The following is a 25,899-nucleotide window of genomic DNA, read 5'->3' on the forward strand; positions in this document are numbered from 1 at the left end:
TAAATTCCCACAGGAACCATGGTGGAAAAGTCTCAAACAGTTCACAGCTTTTACTTTGCCTCCTCCAAGAGAATATAAGGCCATTAGCTTCATGCCACTATCCTCGTAGTTAAGAATCTGACAAATCCAATTTCATCATAGCATTATCTGTAGAACGACTGACTAGGACTTTTAAGCATGGATAACTCAAGACTGCACCTTGTCTGGTGACCGAAAATTAATACCTTACATGTTTATATAGTATTTATATTCATTGAGATGAATTTCAAGTTAATTTTACAACTATGTCATTCAAAATTTATTCTACTCTATATAACTCATGTATAAATAAATAATTTAATATTTAATATATTATTCACTTTTCTTGATTCTTTGTTGTTATGACAAGTAGATGTTCGCAGTTGACGCGATAAACACTCCGTCTCCTCCAATCATATCTGATCTCCCACACCCCATATCATTAAGATGTCACGTTATCTATCGAACCTTCGGGTTCAAATTGACTCAACCCGAGCCCCGTTGCCTAGATACGACGACATCGACTACAATGATCCCGCATCTGAAGCCCTAGATAATGTCGATGGTGGCACCTCGAAGTTGAGGCCTTCAAACAGCAACTTAATGGAGGATCAAAATCCGCTCGTGGGAATCAAGGCCGGCCGGACATCCTCTCGCCTTCGGGATTGTACAGGTGATTATATCAATGTTCGATCCAGACCCCATCTAATGAAACTTCTCGAGAAACAAGGTACGATTACCGGTTTTCAGTTTGGTGTTACCCATTTTTCGAACCTAAAGTTTAATTGATAATTCTCGCGATTTGCAATGCTTGTGTTCCATTCGGTATGATTTGTTCATTCTGGGATTTTGTAGACTCTGATTTTTTAATTTTTTTGGGGGTAATATTGTTCTATTGATTACTGTCTCGGATATTGTATTGAAAATGTTTTGGACCTAATTATCTGAAACGGATTTTGAATAATTGAGAACTGAATGTTTCCTTGGTAGGATTCTTAAGAAGATCGAAAAATCATACAGTGGAAGTTAAACACGTATTTTATAGAGAGGCTCCATCTGACCTAGTTTTTAGGCAAAGACGCTCATTTTAGAATCCAAAAGATAAAAGTGCGGCTTTAAAAGTTGCAGCAGCATTATGTTTCTTAAAAAGGTTTATATGCTGTATCTTCTTGCGTATATGAGCTAAAATCAAACAGGCATTTAGTCCTGCCAAAAAGTGCCTCTACAATCAGTCTATGATATTCCAAAGCTTGGATGGCGTTAATGTTGCTTTCTCGAACATCATGTTTTTTGCACGATTCTGATTCTGTAGGTGATCGCAAGGTTCTGTTTGCGGATAAAGTTCTCAAGTTCACTTGCTCAGGGAAGATGAAATGCCGTATCCTTCTGATTACTGATTTTGCAATTTACATCGTGGATCCTGATACCGACTCACTTAAAAGAAGAATAGCCCTGGCAGCTGTGGAGAAGCTATGCTCAAGTGAACTAAGTGATAATTTCTTGGCCATTATTATTCCTACTGAGTATGATTTACTAATTGCTAGTACTCGAAAGACTGAAATATTAGCCGTCTTCGTGGAGACTACTAAGAGTGCATCTGACTATGAACTCGAGGTTTCTCTGTCTAATAGGTAAATCTGACTAAATCCCATTTAAAGCTCAGCATTTTTGTCTGTATTATACTATTATGTTTAGTTTTTAACTAGTTAGACGAATGATCTCTTGTAAGCCCTGCTTCTCTGACAACACCCTCCAAAATTGCATGTGAATACAAACTATTGGGAATAAAGAAGTTAGGTTTTCTGTCACCATCTGAGCGTGGTTCTAAACTAGTCGGGTTGGGTTAACTGCATGATTTAAAATTTCGATTGTGGTCACTTTGAAATTTGATAGGGACTTGAACTGCCTTTTGGTCCTGCGTAATCGCAAATGAATTTCAACCATGCAGGTTTGAGTACAATGCAGCTGCTGCAGTAGTCAAAGAAGTACAATTTGAGGAAGTAGAAGGTATAAGTTACATTTTTTTTTACCGGGAATCATGTATTTCCCTTGGTGGACTGCAAATTTAATTAAGAGGGGGTGGGGGGTGTGGGGGGGCATTTTCTGTACTTTGGAGGGAAAAATTTGTTTCTTCAAGAATATCCCTGATGGAATTGAGTTGCATATTTACCCGAGGCTACCGAAACTCTATCATCACCTTCCATTGTCCATGTTCTTCAAATCCTACAATTTAAGTATTGTTGTTTGATGCTTAAACACTTTCGTAAGATGGTGCAAGCTTAACCTTTATCATTTTCAATTATCATTTTCATTGTCGTAGGTGGTGTCAGAACAAAAATTGTGCGAAAATGATCGACAATTTTATGCATTTCGGGAAATATGGCTCTATACTTTTCCAGAATTGTGCATTGAGATCGAGAATCCAGAGTTGATTTTGTGCAGTGTAAAGGTGATTTTGTTTCTGGTAGCTTCATACTTAATTGGGAGAATCGTCATTTTGTGTGTATTAGCCGCTTGTGGGTGGAAACATACAACAACGCTGTCGTTTGTGTAAGCCAAGTCCTGGACATTTTTGAGCTTGGGTTACCCAATCAGTGTGGTGGAACATCGTTCTTGTTCTAGTACCCCTAGGGGGTTGGTGTACTGTTATTGTCCCTGATGACACATATTCTGTTATATTTCTAAGGCTAAAATTACTTGAATTGTATACCACCTTTTCATCTACGGTGAAGTCTAACTATGTATTGGTTTAAATTTTTTGAATGTGTAAAGCCAAAAAAACACCGATCAAACATCTTTTGACGCTATGCATAGACATGGACGTCTAGTTCTATCTAATGATGACCATTAAGTCGAAGCATATATCTTGGGAATTGACTCACTTTTTTATAATTAGTTAATGCTCTTCTCAGAGAAGAGGATGACTCGTTACTCTCGTAAGATTGATTATATTGACCATTGGTGGTTATATGGATATATGATCAATAAAATATTAGCAATCGGAGCATGCATTTCGTTTGTTAAAAAAAAATAATTCATTGTGAGAGATAAATTATTTATTTATTTATTTTATAAATTACTATTAATTATAGAAGAAGATGATTTATTAAGCTTATGAAATATGCCAAGAGATCAAATACTATTTATTACATATCCTTTTACTTAGTAAGATAAAAATCAAAATTATATGTTCCTATGTATATACATATACATACACACTAGCTAGCTAGTATACGATACATATATAAGCATGGGATTTTAATATAAATATTGTTTTTGTATTAATATTGTAATTCAATGTATTGTATAATTACATTATTAATTGTAAAAAATGGTAAAGCAAATAATCAAACAAAAAGTTAGTAACAATGGATGAATAAAAAATACAACAGGATAAAAAAAAATATTACTAATGGATTTGTTACTTAATTATATGCCTAATTGTAATTGATTAGGGATGTCAGATAATCATACATTGTATCATGGTAAATCACAAAACGATTTTATATATTATCCTTGATCTAATAATCCAAAAGAATATAATAAAAATCATAAAATTTAAAAGTGGCAAAGTTTTATACTGATTAAATAATTGTTTCAATTAATTATAAAAAATATTTTAACAAATTTTCTCTAAAGTTCTTTTTGTATAATTTATTTGTAACGTGTTTTTTGTTTTTTTCTTTTTCTTTTTATTTCGTTTGAATGGACTGGCCCAATTGTAAACATTCTGTTAACTAACCCAGTCCGCCAACACGACGAGAGTTCGACAATTTCTCAAGTTCATTTTTTTTTTTTCAAAATTTCTCTCATCCCTTGCTAGGGTTTCCACAATATCGAAGGTAAGCTCCTCCGGTCTCTTAAATTGTTTCATTTCAATTGTTTTCTGTCATTGGATCCGCCTCCTTGACTCCGATCTGTTGTTTTAGGATCTCGAGTTATTTTAGTTTTTCCCCTTGTTTTTATAATATTATCCTGTTTCGTGATTTGTAAGGCAGAGTGGCGGTCACTTGTAGGCTTTGAGTTGTATGTGGTATTTGTTCGAGAGCCTTACAAATTGCCTTAATTGAGTTAATTGTCAATGTGTTTTGGAAATAACTAGAAAAGTTAAACTGATACAGAATTGTCCTCGGTCAATTGATTTACTGGAAATCGGAATTTAATGCTTTCAATTTAGTGGTTTTCTGTTTGCTTTTGCATCAATGTGATTTTACATTCTGAATTGAAGTCTTACTGTTTTTACATTCAGGTCACATGAGGTCAATTTTTTGTGGAAATTTTGAGTATGACGCACGACAGTCTGATCTTGAAAGACTCTTTAGAAGATATGGAAAAGTTGATAAGGTTGATATGAAGTCTGGTAAGTATGAGTCAATGGGTTGATGCATGTAAAAGTTAGGAATGCGGGTTGTTTGCAGTTGCAATGCAGGATCTCAGGATCAGTTTTCTATTTTATAAATATGAATGAAGCAATATTGCTATAAAATAAATCTCTTTTCATTCTTCTTGCCTGCAATTGTGACTTCGCTGCTGTTCCTGCTGTAACTATCTGTGAATAATTTCCCTATATTTTGAGACAGAAGAATTACTTTCTACTGGGCTTGAGTCCTATGGTTTGCTTATAACACGGTTATGCTATTATTATTATTCTGGAAGTAGTTCATCTGGTGGAGACTGGTTTATTTCATGCATGAGAAACTTCTCAAACTAGTTAAACTTCATGAGAGGTGAATATGGTTGGAAATTTTGAGGTCGCTGCTTACTGAAACACTATTTTGGTACAATAATCCTCAAAGAGCCAGGTATGGTTGGGTTAATGTGCAATTAAACCTCTATTTAGATTATGTACATGTATAAGCTCTGTTCATGAGAGCAATGATGATAAGAAAATTTTAGTGCTTACCTTAGATCTTTTCCTCCGAGGAGACTAAGAAGTTAAAGAAAGCTGTGCTAACAATTTATGGAAGATCCAAGTGCAGACTGGCGCTGTTTCAGCAGTGTATACTGAAACCTGGTTATTGACAACGACTTGTTTCCTTGTCAAGTTTAACTGGTAGTCAACATATGTTAAAAAGAGAAGAAAAGTTTCTCATTTAAGTGCGAGACCCCCATACTCAACTAATTCTTTGGCGCAGGATTTCAATGCAATCTCCATATGATTCCTGACTTCCACATCTTATTTCCTGGTGGTAACAAGAAAACTCATCTAATTTCATAGAAGAGCCCATCTGATCATCCATGGCATCATCATCACACGTTTTCCCAAGTCATCACTGTCTTCATTCTGCACGATATTTGCCCATCCTTCACTTGCCCATGTCACACGTGCAGACCTCGGAGCTGAGGCAGCCAAAATTTTTGGAGAAAGGCACTCATTTTTACATTATTTGTTATGAGACATCCACATCTGGATATTGTCCCTTGACATTGCTTAGATCACTAGCCAAGGTCTGCTATTATTCAACTGATCGGTAGCTTATGGATAGATAGACTGATCTTTACTTATATTAGCGAGTGAAAGGTAGCTTGTTTGCCACTTTCTGGACGAAGTATTTTAATATAGGACGATTCGCATGTGAGGGAATTTCATTTTGGGATAGATTATTTTATTTTAAAAGCACTAGTACACTAAACATGGATGTTTTACCTTTAATTTATCAGGTTTCGCTTTTGTTTACATGGAGGATGACAGAGATGCTGAGGATGCCATTCGTGCACTTGATCGAATTGAATTTGGTAGAAAGGGCCGTAAACTTCGTGTTGAGTGGACTAAGGTAATGTATCTGTCTGAGATTCTCTTCGTGCTATAGCCTGCTGACCGTTATTTGAATGATTTTTATTGGCCCGAGCTTTTTTCTCCCCGCACAGCAAGAACGAGACCGGGGTATCAGGCGTCCCGAGGCCTCCAGAAAACCATCGTCTAATTCAGGACCCTCAAAGACCCTGTTTGTCATCAACTTTGACCCATATCATACCAGAACAAGGGATTTGGAAAGACATTTTGATCCCTATGGCAAAATTCTGAATGTAAGGATCAGGAAAAATTTTGCCTTTATTGAGTACGAATCTCTCGAAGATGCAATTAAAGCTTTGGACGCTACTAATTCAAGGTAAATGATGCTCTGCCAGCGGTTGTTTACTATAGTGCTCGTAGTTGATGTGTACATTGCCTAATACTCTATTATTTTGGATATTTGACACAGTAAACTGTTGGATCGAGTCATAACTGTTGAGTTTGCTATCAAGGATGATGATGCAAGGCGAAATGGTTTTATTCCAGATCAATCCCGTGATAGATCACATGGGAGAGGCTATGATCGGATGCGATCTCCCAGTCCTAGAAGGGAAAGGGGAAGAAGTCCCGACTATGGACACAATAATGGACATAGCCCAAATCCACGTCGTCGAGAGCGAGCTAGTCCTAAATATGATCTTAGGTCTAGTCCGAGCCCCAGCCATAAAGAAAGTGAGCCTAAATATGGTCGTGACCTCTGCACTAGTCCCATGAATGAAAGAAACCCTCTTTACAATGACAAACACAACCCAGTTCCTCTTAGAGACAGGTCCGACGATGTCAGGATGCGCAGCCCGTGCAGCCCCAGTCCTGGGAAAAGAGCAACTCCAGATTATGGTCAGGGTTCGAGCCCAAGTCCTCCAAGAGGGCAAAGACAGAGAGTTGGCCTTGACGATTTTGATCGTGAGCAGAAACCTGCTTACAGTGATGGAGAAAGCCCTCCACAAGAGAGATATGGGAGGTATGACCCTTTTAATGTTTCTCCCTTTGGTTTCTGTATCTGACTTTTTTTAACTGATATATTATCTTTTTAGTCAATAATTCCTAATCTAACCAATTTCTATGATCCAGTCAATCCCTCGTGGCGAGAGGGAGATCTGGATCTCGGTCTTGACTGCAGACGTCTGCTGAGAGGCATGGTAGCCTGGTCCATTGAACTTACTCCATGGACTTTTAACCGGGTATGCTGATGAATCTTCCCTGATGTTATTTGTGTTGAGTTTACGTTAAGGCTTGCTCTTTGATCTTGAACTGTGGCTCTTGAAAAGTCGTTTCTTTAGCTAAGACACTTGGGTTGTGTAACTGCAGATCTTGTTTACTTGATTGTATTAGTGTTTTTTTGGGGTCTAATTACTTGTTTTGTGTTTGGTTTGGATTTACATAAGAAATTTCATTCCCACCCCCAACCATTTGTCGATATAGTTTCTCTACTTGCATTCTATGAGTCATCCCCACTCACGTACGCTCTCCTTCTCTGACCTGTTAGGATGCAACGCTTACCGGTAGTAATTTTTTATTTTCTAAATGCCGTAGCGATACATCTCAAAAGAAAAGAAAAGAAAAGAAAAGAAAAGAAAAATGACACCTAGTGGATATCACGATTTGAAATTTATTATGGTAGGCACGAAACGATTCTTTTAAGTTGGTTGGTCATATTGGACCATTGAGACTTGAACTTGTGAGAAGGTTGACACTTGATTTTGGACAAAATGTATATTTTTATTTTTCTAGTATATTACAAAATTTGCGTGAAACTCTGCCGCCGAGTATTGAAAAATGTAGGTATGATTGTGATCGATCATTATTAATTTATAAACAGACTACGAAAAAGATGGATAACATCAATAAAAGTAAACGTTGCAAAAGCTCTATTTTTGGTTGGTTGCGTTTGAAAGTACCTTTCTCCGGCTCATAAAAAGGGGAAAGCTTAATCAGTGTGATGGATGATTGTTTCTTAAGAATGATTCTATAAACCAAAAAAATAAAAATAAATCGCAATTGTTTACCGCATGTTTTTTGAAATTTTAATAGGTTTTTCATTTGAGAAGCAGATAATTATTCATTATTTTTTTGGGTGCATGTTATGTTTCACTGGGTGAAGAATACCTGGTGTGAGATGGATCATATGGCTCTCTTATGTGTTGGGGGGATTCCTAATTGGAATTTCCATCGAATGTAAAACCATAGTCCATACGTCGAGTTTCTTTTTCTTTTTTATTTCAAAAAAAGCCATACGTGGAGTGTGAAATTAAATTTTAGTTTCTTCATGTGTCAATATTTTTTACGAACACGACAAAATTATGCTTGCCATATTCCATTATACCAACTTGGATTACGTAAGGCGATGTCAAATGTCTATAATTTAGGTCCCATCTTCATTCAGTGTTATCATGTTAAATATTGGTTAAAAATTATATCTGAAAATTGTGCTTTTATACGTTATCTTGTCCATTGAATCTTCCTTTTGATACAGTAAGAAATTAGACCAAACGCCATTCAAAATATCATGGTTCAACGACTTTTTATGTCCACGCATAATCCATTATTGATTTTACTATACAAATTAAACCTGCGTGGTTTAAAAGGTAAGATTTCATTATTTTTCAATATATATGTAATAAGTTAGTGTTTTCTAAGGTGGTGTACACATGCATATTCATCGATAGCTTAACGAAATTTTGATATATGTATACATATTAAAGTCAAATTCGGTATGTCTTCCATTTTTTATTTGCCTGAATTGAGTTGCATCAATTTCAAAAAAGAAATCGATATTTTAGTAGAAGATGAGTCCTATAATGCAACCAATATAGCGGCCGCGTGCGTGCCGCCTTTCAAATTCAGATTCAGGGATCCAAATTGAAGTTGACACGTGTCCAATCCCCACTATCGAGAAAAAATAACAATGGAGTGTAAATAAATTAAGGTTGCATTTATAGCCAAGTTTTTGATGGTAGGATTTAAAATAACTACAATGATTTAAAAATAATTATTTAGAATTTGAAATATATCGTCAAGTGAATTTGTCCAAAAAAATCCATAGTTTTTGAAATTTAAGTTTGAGAGCGAAAAATTTGAGCTCTAGAGAAGCAGGAGCTCAATTTTAAAATAGAAAACTACAAGCTTAGTTTGAGTTGACAAATTTATTAGTTACATCTATAAAACAATGAGAAATTATCATATTAATAATAGTATAAATCGAACGTATGATCATTTTATTAAAAAGATATATTTTATGAAAACATCGTGATTCAAATATTTTAAATCGAAATATATTTTTCAACATATGTTATTATTATACAATTATTGCATCTCATCATTCACATTTGAAGTTCACTTGATGGATTGCTTCATAATTGTAAATCTTGAATCGAGCATTCGCCGCCAATTGGCCAATTGTTATTGCTTTTTTAATACGTTAAGCAATGCGATATTTTAGAGTTCTCTCGATCGATCTTAACATGCAAATTTTGGTGCTTTCTTTTTCGTGAAGAAAATTTCCACACGCTGATTTGACCAAACCATGTCTTTTTTGGAATACATGCAAGTCTTTTTCAAAAATAAGTATATAATTTAACTATAACAGACTAATTAATAAATAAGGAGTTATTTATCTTTTTTTTTTTTCGAAAAATCAAAAAGCCGATTCACCCAAATGTGATTGGGATGCAGGAACTTCAGTTATTATTCCGTTTCTTATTTGGAGACTTTTAACTGGAAAACTACTTATTTTGGGTGTAACTGTAATATGGTTGTAAAGTTTCTTGATAAATGTCATTTATTCATGTGGGACAGATTAATTTTTTTTAGAAAAAAAAACAATAAGGTGAGATATTTTTTTAAAAATATACCTAACTAATTAAATGTCTCACGCAATCGATTTGAAAACCAAGATTACTAGTGTCTTGGGGGCCATCCACTGGGGCAAGGGATTCTTGGCGGGATGAAACATGATTTGATAAGTCAATGCCGTGACAAAATGATTAGATTTTGTTTACATGATTTAAATATCATCTTAATTTCTGGGAAAACGCAGCATAGCAAATTTCAATGTGTCTTCTTCTTCTTTCCCATTTTACGGGTATCAAGAATATTGACTCTAAATCTGTAATAAATGAATCTTGATTAGTAAGAATCTTAAGTCGAAATTAAGAATGTAATTTGTTTACGCTCGAGGGCAGGGCAGGGCACGTACGCGTTCAATTGCCACCAACATGGCTCTTGCTGTCTGTCACCCACCCAAAAGGATTACACTATAAAAACCCCACTTCCATTTCATTCCTGAAAACCCTTTCCCCCCCTGACAGACACACACAAAGTACACACTTATCAAACATTCCCAAAACCCCACAAAAATTACGTGCCAACAAAAGCACAATACTGATCTTCCCATCAAACCCCAGGAATCCAACATGTTCACTCCTTTGATCCCCAAAAGCTCCACAACCCACCAAAATAACCTCCACCCACCAACAAATCAGCCCGCAAAACCAAAAGACTCCGTCACCAGTTCCTCTCAAATCATACAAGAAGCAACCTCCTTAGCCAAAATAGCCCTACCAATGATCCTAACCGGTCTTCTTCTTTACTCACGGTCCATGATATCAATGCTTTTTCTTGGCCAATTAGGGGACTTAGCCTTAGCCGGCGGCTCCTTAGCCATCGGCTTCGCTAACATCACCGGATATTCCATCCTCTCTGGATTAGCCATGGGAATGGAACCCATCTGTGGACAAGCTTTTGGAGCCAAAAAATACTCAGTTCTTGGCCTTTACCTGCAAAGGACTGCTCTTTTGCTGTTTTTCACTTCTTTTCCATTATCCCTTTTGTGGTTAAACATGAAAAAGCTCCTGCTTTTTTGTGGGCAAGATGAAGCCATTGCAACACAAGCTCAAACATATTTAGTGTTTTCAATTCCTGATCTTTTTGCTCAATCTCTGATTCATCCCATCAGAATATACCTCAGAACACAGTCCATCACTCTGCCTCTTACATTCTGCGCAGCGATTTCAGTCCTCTTACACGTTCCTATAAACTACCTTCTTGTTTTGAAGCTTCGTTTAGGCATCAAAGGTATAGCTTTAAGCGGAATTTGGACCAACTTTAACCTCGTAGCTTCGTTAATCATTTACATAATATTTTCAAGAGTGTATCAGAAAACGTGGGGTGGTTTGTCAATGGAGTGTTTAAAGGGGTGGAGAACACTTCTAAGTTTAGCCATACCAAGCTGCATTTCAGTCTGTCTCGAATGGTGGTGGTATGAAATAATGATTCTTCTTTGCGGGCTTCTTTCGAGCCCGAAAGCAACAGTTGCTTCAATGGGGATACTTATTCAGACCACCGCACTGATATACATATTTCCATCTTCTTTAAGCTTCAGCGTGTCAACAAGAGTCAGCAACGAGATAGGCGGCGGCCGGCCGAAAAGAGCAAAGCTCGCCGCCATGGTAGGGCTTTCCGGCAGCTTTTTCCTCGGTTTCTCCGCCTTGTTTTTTGCAGTATCGGTTAGAAATAAATGGGCTTCCATGTTCACTACAGATAAAGATATAACCGCATTGACATCACTCGTCCTGCCGATAATAGGGCTTTGCGAGCTTGGCAACTGCCCTCAGACTACAGGCTGTGGGGTTTTGAGAGGCACTGCCCGGCCCAAAGTGGGGGCCAACATCAACTTAGGATGCTTTTATTTGGTAGGAATGCCGGTAGCTGTGGGCTTGGCTTTCTATTTTAGGATGGATTTTGAGGGCCTTTGGATCGGGCTTTTGGCTGCCCAAATGTCATGCATGGTCACCATGATGCTGGTTTTGCTGCTGACCGATTGGGAACTGGAGACCCGAAGAGCGGAAGAGCTCACTGGAGAGCATCTCTTTCCTGACGATGACAGCCAACAATTTCACAGCACTAAAACAAAGGAAGATTGTTTATGTTAAAACTACTGTTAAGTTACCTACATGATGTAAGTAAGTGTATAATTTTGACCTTTTTTATTCTTAAAAAATTTAAAGGTTTAATTCCAAATTTTTGTCTTAATCCAACTTTTATTTTAAAGAAAACGTGTCGTTCATTTGGGGTTATATATTATTTTTCAATTCAAAATTTATTATTTTCTTGCCATTCATATCAAAATGTGAGGCTAGTGGAGAATTTAATCGGCTTGCATTTATGTGACCATATTTTATAGTGACCGCCGAATATTTTAAAATTTTGTACTTTTATCTAAAAATATAAAAAGTCATAATTTATTAAATTGAAGTCATTACATTTGTAAAAGATATCACGAAAAACTCCATTATATTGTACAAAATTCATATGAGAAAACCCATAAAAATAAATAAAAGACTTCTCTAAACATAAGAAAATTTACAAGGAAAAAAAAGCCCTGTTGTGTGTGTGTTGTTAAAAACATGGGTCCCTCCCTCCACACAAATTGGCTTGAAAAGTAATTTGTTTCAAAATCTGTGAAATAATGATCATATCGAAATATTGCAAATCTTGCAAATCTGTGAAGTAATTTGTTTCAAAAACAGAACTCAGATTTTTATAATTTTTTCCATGTAAAGAAGAATAACCCTATATCCACCCTTGTGTCTTATTAAATCTTTAGAAGAGGTTTATTACAAGAGAAAACAACAATTTTATATATTTATAATAATGTTTGTTAAGATTGAGACTTGAATATAATCAATCCCAAAAGCTAGCTTAAGAGAGGTGATATTCTAAGTCCCATATATACAACCCTCAAATACTCAATCCAATCGATGTGAGAACATTTAATACGCGTTCACACTCATGAATGAACTGGAGCCTGAAGTTTGCATTATCGGGTGGATCAGAGGGCAGTCCAACACATAACAATGGATCTGAATTTTGATATTATGTTAAGATTGAGATTTGGACTCAACTCAACCTCAAATTTTTAGCTCAACAAAGAAGACTGTCTAAGTTCATATATACAACTATCAAATCCTTAATATCCGATGTGAGACATTTAATAATTTTGATATTTTAAATTGTCAAATTTAAGTCTTAATCTTATATATTTCATTTTTTGGACAATTTTAATCATTTTTCATCTGGACGGACGCTGTGACAATATTCTGCATACGTCAACACCACATCAGTGTCACATTACTGCCACGTAAACTAAACGATTAAAATTACAAAAGAAACAAAGATAGCATATTGATACTGAATCGTGTTTTTTGCGTGGATATTAAAAATTTGCTGAAAACACAGTATTGCCAATAGACCAAGAATTTACTAAGATCGACACTATGTTTATTGCTTCCCGATTCATATTTGTAGGCTATGGAAGAATTAAAAACACACCACACGCCAAGTAACTTAAGGTGGTTCTCAATTATTCATTTTTAACACTAACTTTTAACCACAAACTTTCATCCTTCATACATTATACTGTCTATATATTTTTAAATAGTAATAATATATAGAATTCTATATAAAAAATAATACGACGATGAAAAATATATGTTACACATTATATTAAATAAGTTGTTTTCATATAGAATATAATATTGAACTTTCTTTTTAATCTCGTCAGCATACACTATTTGAATATCAGAAAAAGATCGAATTTATAGAAAATCCAATTAATTGTCACCTGTCGAATCGTTTCTTAAATTAAAATCTGTAACATATTATTGAATGACGTAATACTATTTATATTATAATTATAATATAAAAAAATATGAGGATCCGCCTCCAACAGAATATTGATTAAATTAAATTGACTAAGATATAATTTTGAATAATTAATTCCGAACTGGGAATCCTTTAAGGTGGCAGATGATTCTAATGTGTCTTAACGCATTAACAAACATCGTAAGTGCAAACAAATTAAAGAAAGACTGTAATTATATCCGTAAAATTCAAAATATTTAAAGTTATATTTTATGCATATATGCATTTCGTAGTTTAATTTATTCCGATTATTTAAAAATAGCATTTACTTAAAATTTATAGAAATACAATTCAATTATTTAAAATGTTTTACTTTGTGATTTGTTAATATTATATGAAAGCTTACTTTAATGCATATATATAATTAATTTGTAAAGGATGGTTAGCTTATTTCAGACCCAAAAGGGCAGGTTTTATTAATTGACCCTTAAGGCTTTAAAGAACCAAAACAAATAAAATTAATCAAACAATAATTTTAAGATGGGGGTATTTGTTATAGAGTAAGTCTCTTGTGCGACGGTATCACGAATTTTTATCTGTGAGACGGATCAACCCTACCGATATTCACAATAAAAAAATAATATTCTTAGCATAAAAAATTTATATTTTTTCATGGATGACCTAAATAAGATATTCGTCTCACAAAATACGATCCGTGAAATCGTCTCACACAGGTTTTTGTCTTTGTTATATTCACAATTCCTGACGTATTCGATCATTCCATGCCCATCCTTCTCAAATATGTCACCATAAAGTACTGATTACTATTGCAAATAAAAATTTAACTTACAAAATTTTACACTAAAAAATAAGTGTACGAGACTCGAAGCATATGTAGCAAATCACGTGCTGTGGATGTACCTTATAATACTGCGTGACGATTGTTCTGTATATTAATTATATTATACTATGTTATATAACATAAATAAACAGACATTAACGTCACCCCAACCCTAAACATCGACCTACGCGCGCGCGCCCCGTGGGGTAAAATAAAGATTTTATGCATATCTGATTGATCTTGGATCCTAATTCTCATCACTTGAACCGGACGTCATGGATCATATAAAAAGTTGATTAATCTACACCCATATATATGTACATATGTGTATATATCAGATTATCAGTTAAGATTAAATCATGTAAAACATCAGTAATTCCAAATTACATCTTTAAATACACGCGATCTTACACTTCGAACTATACTTATTTTAACAAATAAAGATCGATATCTCTAAATACGCGTGATCTAGAAGCATGCTTATTTCATTTTTAAAAAATACTTGTTTGACCAAAGTTATTCGTCTCAATCCCTTCTTGTGTAAACATTAATTTTATCTTTGGGAAAATGTTAAATACTTGAATTGTCATAACCAAGTCTGAAGATTCTCAATATATAATTTACGGAATCACCTAGCCTCGAATGATTCATAAATAAATTGATTTTATTTAATAAATTGATCGATGACACCCCGTAACCTTTAAGTGGCACATTGGGATATTTTCCGATTTTCGCAACTCCACCTTTTGATACGTGCCAGAAGACTAAATTTCGCTTCAGATACTGTGCAGGACTATTATTTATATATATATATATATATATATATATATATATATATATATATAATATATATATATATATAGACATACTGATGATGATAGAGTAAATCGGGTGCGAGCTTAGTGGACGATTACGCCGAGTTGGGTTGATGAGATAGAGATGGTTGTCTAGGCACATGGACCTGAACTCTCAAAGGAGAAAGAACGTTAATGGTCGCCGGAAGATTCTCTGACGTGACCACACCGACGCTCAAGTCGGTGAAGGGTTTTTGATAAATGTTGTAGACAATATGTAAATGAATGAATTAATCAAATTTGAGCAAACCTGATATAACAAGAAAGTTAATCATAACCTTGTTTTCAGTACCCACTTACTAATTATGGCATGATAGTTGCACATACCCTACTTTCTGACAACTTATCTGACACGCCAAATCCCTGTGATCTGACAGTACTGATTACCAAAATAAGGTATCTCATACTTGCACACTCGAGTGCGGTTCTACTATCGAAGGTAACCAGGGTAGAAAACCACTACCCAAGAATTTTTCTGGAAGCCCGGGGTTCTGGTAGCTCGAGATATATGACGGCTGCTAATAACCCGGGGAGATGATGTATCGGGCATATATTTGCCCGGTTATCTGTCAGATTGACCCAAAACTTATCCTAACCTAATCAATGACTCGGGATCATCTTATACGCATGACTGTCATATACATAATATGTATTAAGTGAATAAATAAAATTCGACGCACATAATTAATGTTCAATTAAAAAGTTTGGCATGAATAACATTATTATTTTTCTATGTTACGTTTGTTACTGCAAATGGTTCTTATTTTCGACGGAGGCATGGACAACTAGAAGTGTATTGAGTAGGGTGTAGTCGAGTCAAGCTCGAGTATATATTCAAACTCGAGATCAACTCGACTCGAATAGTAATTTTCAAGCTCATGGTCTATTCGATAATGTATCGAGTTACTCGAGCCCGAAAAGCTCGATTTTGATTTTTTTAATGAATTTTTTTAAATATATACATACTCGAGCAAGCTCATAAATTACTCGAGGCTCGAGCTACTCGAACTCGAGCTCGAGGGGCGATCGGAAGGGTCTCAAATATCTAGGCGGCATGTAGGTGTCTAAGATCAACTAAATTAAGAAATACATGGAATTTTGCGCTCTTGTGGAACTTGAAGTACTCTTAATATCCTCGTAGATTTGACAACATATTGAAATAATCAGCACGATGATATATCATATATATAGTAACGTTATAACTAATTTATTAATAAATACAAAAAAATTTGAAGTCAATCAAAGAAATGGATGGCATGCATGCGTGATACTCTCTCTGGCCAGGGAGACCAAAACGAAAATTCACGCGGCTTTATAAATTCTTAGAAAAATTAAAATTTAATAATCCAAAAATATAATTAAATATTTAATTACGTGTAAGACGATTGTTAGAATTCAAAAAGTACAACGTATTTTCTTTTTCTTTTTTTTTTTTGTCGTGGCTTCTAGGCAGCATGAAAGGCCACTCTTTTTTCATAAGATCAATCTTCTTTGTTTCTGATTTTTTAAGAATCAAACGTGAATCTTATCTGTCTACCTGGCTTGAGTAATCAGTGTAAATCTGCAAAGACACCTTTTAATCGATCAAAATATTACATTTTAAAATATACATGTGTGTGCGTGCATGTAATTATAAAATGAAACATGCATGCCTGGGATAAGATTTCATGTCTCGAATAAATAGCAGCCGTCCATACATGCAGCAGATCGAGCCAACCCGAAACCTTTTAATTTACGATTCATTTGTAGAATATGTTGTTGTGTATTTTGCACAGTAACAAAAATCCTAAGAAATTTGGTCCCATTGTTTGTTAACTTGTCCTCGAGACTTAATTTGTCCCCACACAAAATTTGATTTTCGTAGAATATTAAACATTATCAACTTAACATATAAGGAGGAGAAGTGTTGGGGATACGCGAGACACCATTTTGTTGACTCTGCAAGCGTTCAAAACTATGCTTGGCTTATCTTAAGTCGGATTATTAAATCAAATCGTGCTAATACTTAGATGGGTCAACTCAGACAATTTTGGATAATGGCATGCTTAATTAAGGTGAACTGGTTCATTTCACGAGGCTACTCTTTCGTTTTTACTCGTGAAAAATCTTCACTCTTTTTTACATGATGTGAATCATGCCTCACATTCATCATGTATGTATATATATATGCAAAAAATTGTGTGAGACGGTCACACGAGTAGTATTTTGTGATATGGATCTCTTATTTGGGTCATCCATGAAAAAGTATTACTTTTTATGCTAAGAGTATTATTTTTTATTGTGAATATTGGTAGGATTGACCTGTCTCACAGATAAAGATTCGTGAAACTATCTCACAAGAGACCTACTCATATAATATATATATATATATATATATATATATATATATATATATATATATATATAAAACATACCAATCTTCTACTAATTAAAGATTATCAGGTCCAACTAAGGCCCAATAAATTTAAAGCCACTCCATTTGCAGAAATCTTTCTCGTTTACTTAAAATATTATAAGAAGCCCAATCCAACTTTTTTCAAGAAATTAAATGGTGAGTCCAAGTCGAGGGCTCAAAAAATAAAAGCCCATGTAAGTGTAATACTAAATAATCAAGTGCAATACTATGTTTACAAACAACTTAGATGTCAAACGAGTGTCGTGTCGTGTGGGGTCGTGTCTCACTCGACCCTCTTTGGACCACAAGGAAATTTCAATTTCCATTCTGTTTGGTTGAGATTTGATTTATGAAATAGAAGAACAAACACCACAAAATGTGTGTGCACGCGCGTATGTATGTATATATATATGTATGATAGTTAAATAGTATCTTTTGATCAGACTAAAGATAAATATTTGTCTCACTTGGAGGTGTTGTAATGGACTATGGTCTATGAGCAGCAACTCAATCTGAGTTACCCAAGTTCAAGCGCTATAGAAGATATAAAACTCAAAAGAGCTTGGACTAGTGAAATTACTCGAGTTTTGATCAAGGCTCTCACATATTGGTTACAACCCTAATCTTACTAATATCCAATTTTTATTATTTTATTTAATCAAATTTACAGAGTGTTTGGCTCAAATGTAGTCTAAAATTGATAAGATTGGGAAAGGAGATCCAAGAGACCACCACCCCCACTTTAACTACACCTTTCTTTTCATCACTTGGTTGGGTTAGTTATTCCATTCCTAATTTTGATCCAGCTTACTTCATGTTATCCTTGTCTTTATGCACCCTCGGCAGGAAGCAAGGCATAAAGATTAATCATTCTTCCTCAATTATTGCTTTAATTAAAAATTTACAAGAATACAAAAGTGGGATTGACTTGTGAATATATATTATTTTGAAATAGAGCTTTAGATCCTTGATCATAATCTAATAATGCTTTTGACCATAGGGGTAGATCGAGCCAGGCCTAAGGAGAGAGAGTCGCCTCTCCCTCGATATATAATTTTTAAAAAAAAAAAAAAAAATTAGACCCACCCCGACCACCATAATGAAGCCAAAAGAGAGAGTGGGATACGAAATTCAAATTTTATTCTTGTATGCATTGATTTTTTTTTTAATATAGGTATTAAATGTGGGAACAATAGTACAACGTCAAAAATTTGTGTGAGACGATTTCACGGGTCGTATTTTGTGAGACGTATCTCTTATTTGGGTCATCCATGAAAAAGTATTAATTTTTATACTAAAAGTATTACTTTTATTGCGAATATCGGTAGAATTGACTCGTCTCACAGATAAAGATTTGTGCTGCAATAGTGGTAGAGATCATATAACGTAACACAATTCAATAGTAGCCCCATTTATTTCTTCAAGTGAATGACATAAAAAAAATAGGGGTGCTAACAAAACTCTAAATACAGAACAAAAAAATTGGAGAATGGACACAAAACAAACTTGAAAACAAACCCAAAATGCACACAATCCACACATGTACTTTGTTGTCCTTCAAACCTAGCTACATCAAGTCCCATGTAAAACTAGGTTGTACAGGATGAAATGTGTTCGTCCCTAATGTAGATATCGAAGGATTGGCACCATGAATGGGTGCTGGGGTAGAGTCAAAAGTTTCCCACTGTGTGGTGATCACGACAGCTGCTGTAGAACTCGACTGCTGAGAAGGTTGATCCTGGATATGCCTGGGAGAATCGGTCGAAGAACTACCGAAAGAATGCCTTGGTTGTTGTGGTTGAACAGGGGATGCTGCTACATTCCCTTTTGAATTCATATGCGGTTGAAATGGTGAAGATGTGAGCCCATTCGCATGCTTCTGCTGCTGCGGCTGGTTTTGTTGAGTGGGTGTTACAACGTGGTTTCCATTGCTAGCAGTTGCTGAGTTTTTTATCTTCAACGCATCGAGAATCTCGACATTCTTTTGCACTCTCTTCACCTTCAAATCAAGCTCGAGCCCGTTAAATGATTTTGCCATCACAGATTCAAGAAAAGCATTTTCTGTTTTAAATCAAATTGTGTTATACCTGTATTTTACTCTGTAATTTGACATCTCCATCAGCAACAATGCCATCCAATTTAAGCAACTGATTCATCAACAACTCGATCAGGTCTACCACATCTTTTTCAACCACTTTCCCACCTCTAGAAACTAGAGTTTCAAGCGCCGACACCTAGTTATTGACAAGGTGAAAACCTTCATTCAGGCACATGATTAGTTAAACCAATAGATCAGATCATGGAGAGATTAGAGAGTGAAAGAACAACCTTGCTGGCAAGCCTATCAACCTCCATGCTGATTTCTGATATCAATTTCGCGGCCTTTTCCATTTTAGCAGTCTTTCTCATCTCTAGGTATCGTTTTTCTTGGCTAATCGCATCCTCGACGAGAACGATTTTGGATTTGTCCTTCACTCCAGCACTGTCAAGAAATGAATTTGAATCCCTTTCTTTATCTTTGTAAAACAGCTTTTGATCCTGGTGGTGCAAGCCAGTTGGCCCGGCCAGCAGCTTCTTCAATTCTCCTACACTCCCGTCGATAAAATCCATTAATGGTAAACTATACATACCATAGAAACGAGAGTATAAAAAAAGAAAAGAAAAAAGATTATTGAATAAATAGTTGACAATTACCAAAGCTGGCCTGAGAGTTGATATGAATTTCATGGTATACCGACCCATATTTGACGCGCACGCGAATTGGAGGCGGGGGGACGTGGTTTTGATCTGCTTCCGTCCGCTTCTGAACCAGCATTCCGCCGGGCCTAAGCTCCCATGGTTTCTCACCGACTTCACCACGGCCTCCTCCTCGGCCAAAACCAACACCACAGCCGTCCGCCAAACTACCGTTCATTTGCGGCAACACATTACTCTTAGTCCTCATCCTCATCATTTTGGATTTGCCAAGTTATATTTTCTCTAGCTCGCGGTTGAAATATAAAGAGAACCTCGCCTTTTAGCAGATCAAAGCATTAACTACGATCTGACCTAGAGCTAATTTGTACATATCCCTTCCAAGGAAATGAGACAAAATCCGAAAACTCCCAGGAAACACACAGCCAACAGTTTAAATTTCATGAAAATTACACGAGTCAACAATATAGCCACGCGTCTGTACACGAAAATCTTTTACCTATAATTCTAACCACTGCAGCAGTAAATGTATCCAACGAAAAGCCAAAAGAATTAAAGTCAAACCCGTGAATCTTGAACGGCGAAATGAGTCTCCGGTAGTGGGGCTGTCGGAGGAAGGGAAGGAATGTTAATTAACTAAATTTTTAGTCGATAAGAATAATCTTCAGATCTCTTACAAGAAAACGTGGGACGAATCGGTGGAGCGAGATATCTGGCAAGAATATCGAGTCTGCGAATCTTGAAACTACGGCAACCCCGCCAGATTCTGTACAGAAAACTTAAACGAGAATTTTTTAGGTGCGCTCCCTCTCTAATTGGCTGTGAATTGAGGAAGAGGGGGGAGAGACGCAACTATGAAACCAATAATATTTTGGTACAAACAAAATATACAGGCATAATTCATATTCCTTGTAATACTATACATTATTTAAGCATTACCTAGCTAACATCATATAATATTTAATTTAAGACATAAAAATATCATGATATTTACTTATCGATCAATTTTGTGAGACGCGTATTCAATTCAATATAGTTAAAGATATTATATTATTTTTTATGTCAAAAGTATAATTTTTTTTTATAAATTATAAACAGTGTCAATCTGTTTCACAAATATAGATCCGTTAGATCATATAGGACATGCTTACTTAAAAGACAAAAACTTGTGTGAAAAAGTCTCACATGTCGTATTTTGTTAGACGTATATCTTATTTGGGTTATCCATGAAAAAATATTAATTTTTTATGCTAAGAGTATTATTTTTTACTGTGAATATCAGCAGGATTAACCCGTCTTAGAGATAAAGATTCGTGGGATCGTCTCATAAGAGACATACTCTACTTAATAAACCAGATATTATTAGATTTGTAATTATATAATAATTAAACATAACTAAATATTATTTTTTCATCATCAGATTTATTTAATTTCCCACATTTCCTCTCTTAGGCCAAAAAAATTTGAAGAAAATACCAGTAATTGTTATGGTTATTAATACAAGGTTTATATATAATCATCCGCTAATTGATGGAATGGTTATTAATACAAGATTTATTCGGGGAATTCGGGTGTTGAAAAACATAATTTTGAGGGTTGTAAGACTCCTGGGTAACGGCGTTTTGGCAATTGGATAATTCTTGTGGCGCTAATTATAGGGACGAGAAGAGGCGAAATTGATTGGTGAAGTTAACTAATAGTTGGGACTAGCAATCGAGCCTAGTCATTCGAGTTCGACTCAAATAAATTTTGAAACACTCGAGTTCGAATATTAATTTTCGAGCTCGATTCGATAACGTATCGAATTATTCGAACTCGAAAAACTCAATTTTAAATTTTAAATAAATATATTATGAGCTCGAAAAAACTTGCTAATTATTCGACCACATTCACTAACTACTCGAACTCGATTTAAGATCAAGTCGAGTTTTGATCGAACTCGAGTCGAGCTAGCCCTACTTGAAACAAATGTCTATTGCAAGATGACCTAGAGAAGCCGGTGACCGATCTTTATCAACCGGTCACATGCTATTGTCATGCCACCGACAGTTTTTTCACTGTTAGAGACTCATCTAATTTTTCTGACATAATAAGATGAAGGTGGTCAAATTGTGTTGTTATTTAATTAAAAGCATCGATTTCTTAGGAGACGTGAACTCTACAAAAAACTTGAGTTATGAAATATTGTTTAATAGAAATTTCAAAAAATTAAAATAAAGCCCTCTATATAAAATCGATTATTTTTTAAAGTTTTTTTTTAAAAAAAATCAGGCATATTCGATCCATTTCTGATTAATTTTACACATATTTTTAAAATTACAGAATTTGAAATGTTATTTATGTTACATTAGAAGTTTATTGTCTATGTTTTTCATATGAATATTAAAAACAGTTTACCCTTATAATATATGACATATATATGATGTTGTTTTAAGAGAATTAAAATAGTTTAAAACATTAATAATCACCATATATTGCAATCATGACATCTCATATTAATTACATCAAGTATGCAATGCATGCTTAATATTTCAAATAATCTAAAGATTAATCATATGTGAAACAGTCTCACGCAAAAATTTTTATGATATTTTTTTGTGATGGGTCGCAATCCAAAGTAGACTATTAGACTTGAGGATTACTTTATCTGCATATGACAAGGTCCGACAAAACCAAGAGTTTAACTTCACAATAATAGAATCAATAGACTAACTAAATTAATTTGGGTTTTTTTAAAAAATTTATATTTTTATACTTAATTAATTTTAAATCAAAATATTAAAATTTTTATTATTAAAATTTCAAAATCTTTTTAAAAAATTAACTTAATATTTATTTAATTTTTTAAATAATAATTTATAGGTTTAGCATATCTGGAGTGATAATTGAAGTCGACATACTCCAGCGTTACATGTAGAGTTGCATTGGAGCAAACATTTTCAACACTACAATGGGCATGGTTATAGTTGCTCTACGCCGGCTCTATGTAATTTAAAGGAACTTAAATAAATCTCTTCCAAGAATTTATAGTAAAAAATCGAAATCGTTTGTCATCCTAATTTTAAGTACGTAACATAGAATTTGTTCAGCGTGATTTACACGGTCGACGTGATAAAAAAACTAAATAAATCATTATTTTATTATTGTAGACCCGACAATTTTTATTTTAATCTAACTTGGATTTTTGGGAGTAGCGATATCCATTTAGAAAAATATATGTCATTATTACAAGATACTTTAATATAATCAGAAAATTTTAAAAAGATGTAACCTATACCCATTAATATTATTATGATTTAATAATTAATCTTAGTTTTAGATGAATGAATTTGATCATATATTTATCCATTATTAATTTAGGTAAGGTATTACCGTCAAGCTATTAATTGCATAATTAAGAAGATTGAATGTTACGTTTTTTAAATTATTCGGACTTAAACATCGAGAATGATTGGGAGAGATGTTAGAAGGATGACGTGTCTTTGCAAAAACTGTAATTAATTAGTATTAAAATGGAAATTAAGCGATGTTCAATTTGGTGGTAGGCCTTTGTTTTTGGTTAGCTAGAGGAGACGGACCTAAGCTTGGAGAGTGATGATAACTTGGTACTTTAAAATGGATAGCAGAAATTTGATGATTGGCTTTTGATTACCAAATTTATCCTTATTATTATTATTTTTAATAATATTTTTTTATGTAGCACATCTCAGGATTGAATTTTTATATGTAATTATTTTATGGGTCAAATAGGAGGTTTTTGCAAGTTCGATGGAATCTTCTTTTCGTACTGAGGAACTTGTGCACGATCGAAAAAAAAAATCCAGCTTGTTTAAACATTGACCATTTCTTGTTAGAGTATGTCTTTTGTGAGACGGTCTCACGGATCTTTATCTGTGATACGGGTCAACGCTACCGATATTCACAATAAAAAACAATACTCTTAGCATAAAAAGTAATATTTTTCATGGATGACTCAAATAAGATATCTGTTTCATAAAATATGACCCGTGAGATCGTCTCACACAAGTTTTTATCTTCTTATTATTGTTTTTTGGAGACAGAATTAATCAGGATATAAATAAATAATTAATAAATAACACCATGTCTCCATTAAATTAATTAAAAACACTAAAAATCGATGTTTTCATTTACATTTGTTGCTTTCTTCATCCAACTCAAAGAAAGAACTATTTACCTAAATATGCTTCGAAACAAAGACACGATGAAGTGTGTAGGACAATCAATTGGTTGTGTTTGCTTCAGCAGCCAAAAGGTCTTTTCTTCTTATATCTTTTTAATCCATGGAGTATTTTTACAATCCAGACAACTATTATTTAATCAATAAAGTCTATGCAAGTTTAATTGAAACAAATATCTTATTAAATGAGACAAACGTGGTCTTAATCCCAAAACTATTCAAACTTGAATAAAAGTCAAACATGTTATTATCCCATTTAAGAATAAAATCAAAATTATCATAATAACAATAATAATATCATTAATAAATAAAGCATCAACTAGATAAAATTATTGGTTCGGGACAAAAAGCATTTAGCATCATCATTAGCTAAATCAATTAGAGTAATCTATCTACTAAGAAAGGGTATGAGGGAAAAAGTGAGTAGATTTCTTTCATTCATATAATTCGTCCAAACACGTGATTAGGACAAAATTTGGTATTATTATAATAAATTTGAGTAAACCGACACTCTTTCGTTAACCATAACCTACCGACATTAGAACATCAATTCGTCACGGACCTAATGATTCGAAACAGTCTCCAAAAAAAAAAATTAGTCTCCACCTCATGTTATTTTTGTACAAACCAAAAATTCGTTCACCCACGGGTTCCTTCTATCAGGGGAGAAATGAGAGTACCCCGAACAAAGATTTATGTAAAATTTCCAAATAAAATATGAAGTTTAATTCACGTCGACATAAAAATTTGTAGTCGGGTTCCTACAGAAGCACAGAACAGAGACATGGAAAGGCAATGACGCCAGAAATTCCAAGGTTCAGACCACGACACTTCACTTTCAATCATTGTTTTTGACTGATAAAAGCAAATGCTGATTGGCCCACACCAAAGCTGGATACCAGTTAATAAGCAAGTCTGCGAATATGTTTAAAGATTTCATTCAATCTAATACAGCCCATGCTTTGGTTAACTCCACAACTAATATCAGGCCTCCCACCTAGATTAGTCTTTGGAGGTTCCTTTCAATATGGGTGGGTCACAATGAATACTAAAGGTTAGATATTAAATGATCATGGGGGGAAAAAGGAAAGAATATTGATATTTGGTTAAGATTTTGTGTTTAGAATGGTTTTAAGAAATGGAAGAAACTGAAATTCATCCACATCTTTGCAAATGTATATGCAGGAAGCCATTGTGTCATGTAAACTGTTCAAAAAGTGTATGCCATTGATATAAACAAGGGTAAATCTAGATTAATCGATTAGCTACTCTTATCTTTGTATTTCAAAATTCATAATTTCGAGCTATAGCTCCCAGCAAACTGCTGCCTTCCAGTCGAAGGATCTGTCCTTTGAAAGGATTTCCTACATTATTTCTCAACAAGTGCAAGTTTTTTCTCTGCCATCATGTTGTCTAAGATTACAAGGACTAATTAAGTAAAATAAAATCTTCAAGGGACTCATA

The 25,899-nt window shown here is 34.4% G+C and overlaps 4 protein-coding genes across 10 annotated transcripts; 3 read left to right on the plus strand and 1 right to left on the minus strand.

Annotated features, from left to right (window-relative positions):
• The first annotated feature begins 362 nt into the window (after positions 1-362).
• LOC142548668 (uncharacterized) lies at positions 363-2,730 on the plus strand. Of its 2 annotated transcripts, XM_075657132.1 has the most exons (4): positions 367-748; positions 1,331-1,649; positions 1,967-2,025; positions 2,339-2,730. In XM_075657132.1, the coding sequence occupies exons 1-4, from the start codon at positions 466-468 to the stop codon at positions 2,368-2,370; spliced, it is 693 nt and encodes a 230-aa protein (XP_075513247.1). In that variant the 5' UTR covers positions 367-465; the 3' UTR covers positions 2,371-2,730. The 2 variants fall into 2 exon arrangements, with proteins under 2 accessions (XP_075513246.1, XP_075513247.1); XM_075657131.1 differs by lacking the exons at positions 1,967-2,025; positions 2,339-2,730 and adding an exon at positions 1,748-1,933 and having other exon boundaries at positions 363-748.
• Positions 2,731-3,765: 1,035 nt separating this feature from the next.
• Positions 3,766-7,242, plus strand: LOC142548669 (serine/arginine-rich splicing factor RS31-like). Of its 5 annotated transcripts, none has more exons than XM_075657133.1 (6): positions 3,766-3,860; positions 4,268-4,378; positions 5,680-5,792; positions 5,887-6,128; positions 6,222-6,773; positions 6,884-7,242. In XM_075657133.1, the coding sequence occupies exons 2-6, from the start codon at positions 4,273-4,275 to the stop codon at positions 6,924-6,926; spliced, it is 1,056 nt and encodes a 351-aa protein (XP_075513248.1). In that variant the 5' UTR covers positions 3,766-3,860; positions 4,268-4,272; the 3' UTR covers positions 6,927-7,242. The 5 variants fall into 5 exon arrangements, with proteins under 5 accessions (XP_075513248.1, XP_075513250.1, XP_075513249.1 ...); XM_075657135.1 differs by having other exon boundaries at positions 3,809-3,860; positions 4,268-5,466; XM_075657134.1 differs by having other exon boundaries at positions 3,810-3,860; positions 4,268-5,071; positions 5,154-5,792.
• A 2,548-nt stretch (positions 7,243-9,790) lies between these two features.
• On the plus strand, positions 9,791-11,883 carry LOC142548670 (protein DETOXIFICATION 49-like). The gene has a single exon (XM_075657138.1). It carries the CDS (start codon positions 10,225-10,227, stop codon positions 11,740-11,742), a length of 1,518 nt encoding a protein of 505 aa, XP_075513253.1. The 5' UTR covers positions 9,791-10,224; the 3' UTR covers positions 11,743-11,883.
• A 7,042-nt stretch (positions 11,884-18,925) lies between these two features.
• LOC142548672 (BAG family molecular chaperone regulator 2-like) lies at positions 18,926-21,066 on the minus strand. 2 transcript variants are annotated; one of them, XM_075657140.1, is made up of 5 exons: positions 20,915-21,066; positions 20,238-20,842; positions 19,872-20,128; positions 19,631-19,777; positions 18,926-19,542 (listed from the first exon to the last, which is right to left on the minus strand). In XM_075657140.1, exons 2-5 carry the CDS (start codon positions 20,494-20,496, stop codon positions 19,111-19,113), a joined length of 1,095 nt encoding a protein of 364 aa, XP_075513255.1. In that variant the 5' UTR covers positions 20,497-20,842; positions 20,915-21,066; the 3' UTR covers positions 18,926-19,110. The 2 variants fall into 2 exon arrangements, with proteins under 2 accessions (XP_075513255.1, XP_075513254.1); XM_075657139.1 differs by having other exon boundaries at positions 20,238-21,044.
• Between the last annotated feature and the right edge of the window lie 4,833 nt (positions 21,067-25,899).

The sequence above is a fragment of the Primulina tabacum genome, chromosome 6 (genome assembly GCF_025594145.1).
Source record: "Primulina tabacum isolate GXHZ01 chromosome 6, ASM2559414v2, whole genome shotgun sequence".
Lineage (NCBI taxonomy): Eukaryota > Viridiplantae > Streptophyta > Magnoliopsida > Lamiales > Gesneriaceae > Primulina > Primulina tabacum.

Coding starts and splice junctions, on each gene's coding strand:
- LOC142548668 (XM_075657131.1), top strand. CDS start 466: ATGTCACGTTATCTATCGAACCTTCGGGTTCAAATTGACTCAACCCGA. Junction 749..1,330: donor GAAACTTCTCGAGAAACAAG/GTACGATTACCG, acceptor CTGATTCTGTAG/GTGATCGCAAGGTTCTGTTT. Junction 1,650..1,747: donor GAGGTTTCTCTGTCTAATAG/GTAAATCTGACT, acceptor ATCTCTTGTAAG/CCCTGCTTCTCTGACAACAC.
- LOC142548669 (XM_075657133.1), top strand. CDS start 4,273: ATGAGGTCAATTTTTTGTGGAAATTTTGAGTATGACGCACGACAGTCT. Junction 4,379..5,679: donor TAAGGTTGATATGAAGTCTG/GTAAGTATGAGT, acceptor TTAATTTATCAG/GTTTCGCTTTTGTTTACATG. Junction 6,774..6,883: donor CCACAAGAGAGATATGGGAG/GTATGACCCTTT, acceptor TCTATGATCCAG/TCAATCCCTCGTGGCGAGAG.
- LOC142548670 (XM_075657138.1), top strand. CDS start 10,225: ATGTTCACTCCTTTGATCCCCAAAAGCTCCACAACCCACCAAAATAAC.
- LOC142548672 (XM_075657140.1), bottom strand. CDS start 20,496: ATGATGAGGATGAGGACTAAGAGTAATGTGTTGCCGCAAATGAACGGT. Junction 19,778..19,871: donor TTGATAGGCTTGCCAGCAAG/GTTGTTCTTTCA, acceptor GTCAATAACTAG/GTGTCGGCGCTTGAAACTCT. Junction 19,543..19,630: donor AATTACAGAGTAAAATACAG/GTATAACACAAT, acceptor CTTGATTTGAAG/GTGAAGAGAGTGCAAAAGAA.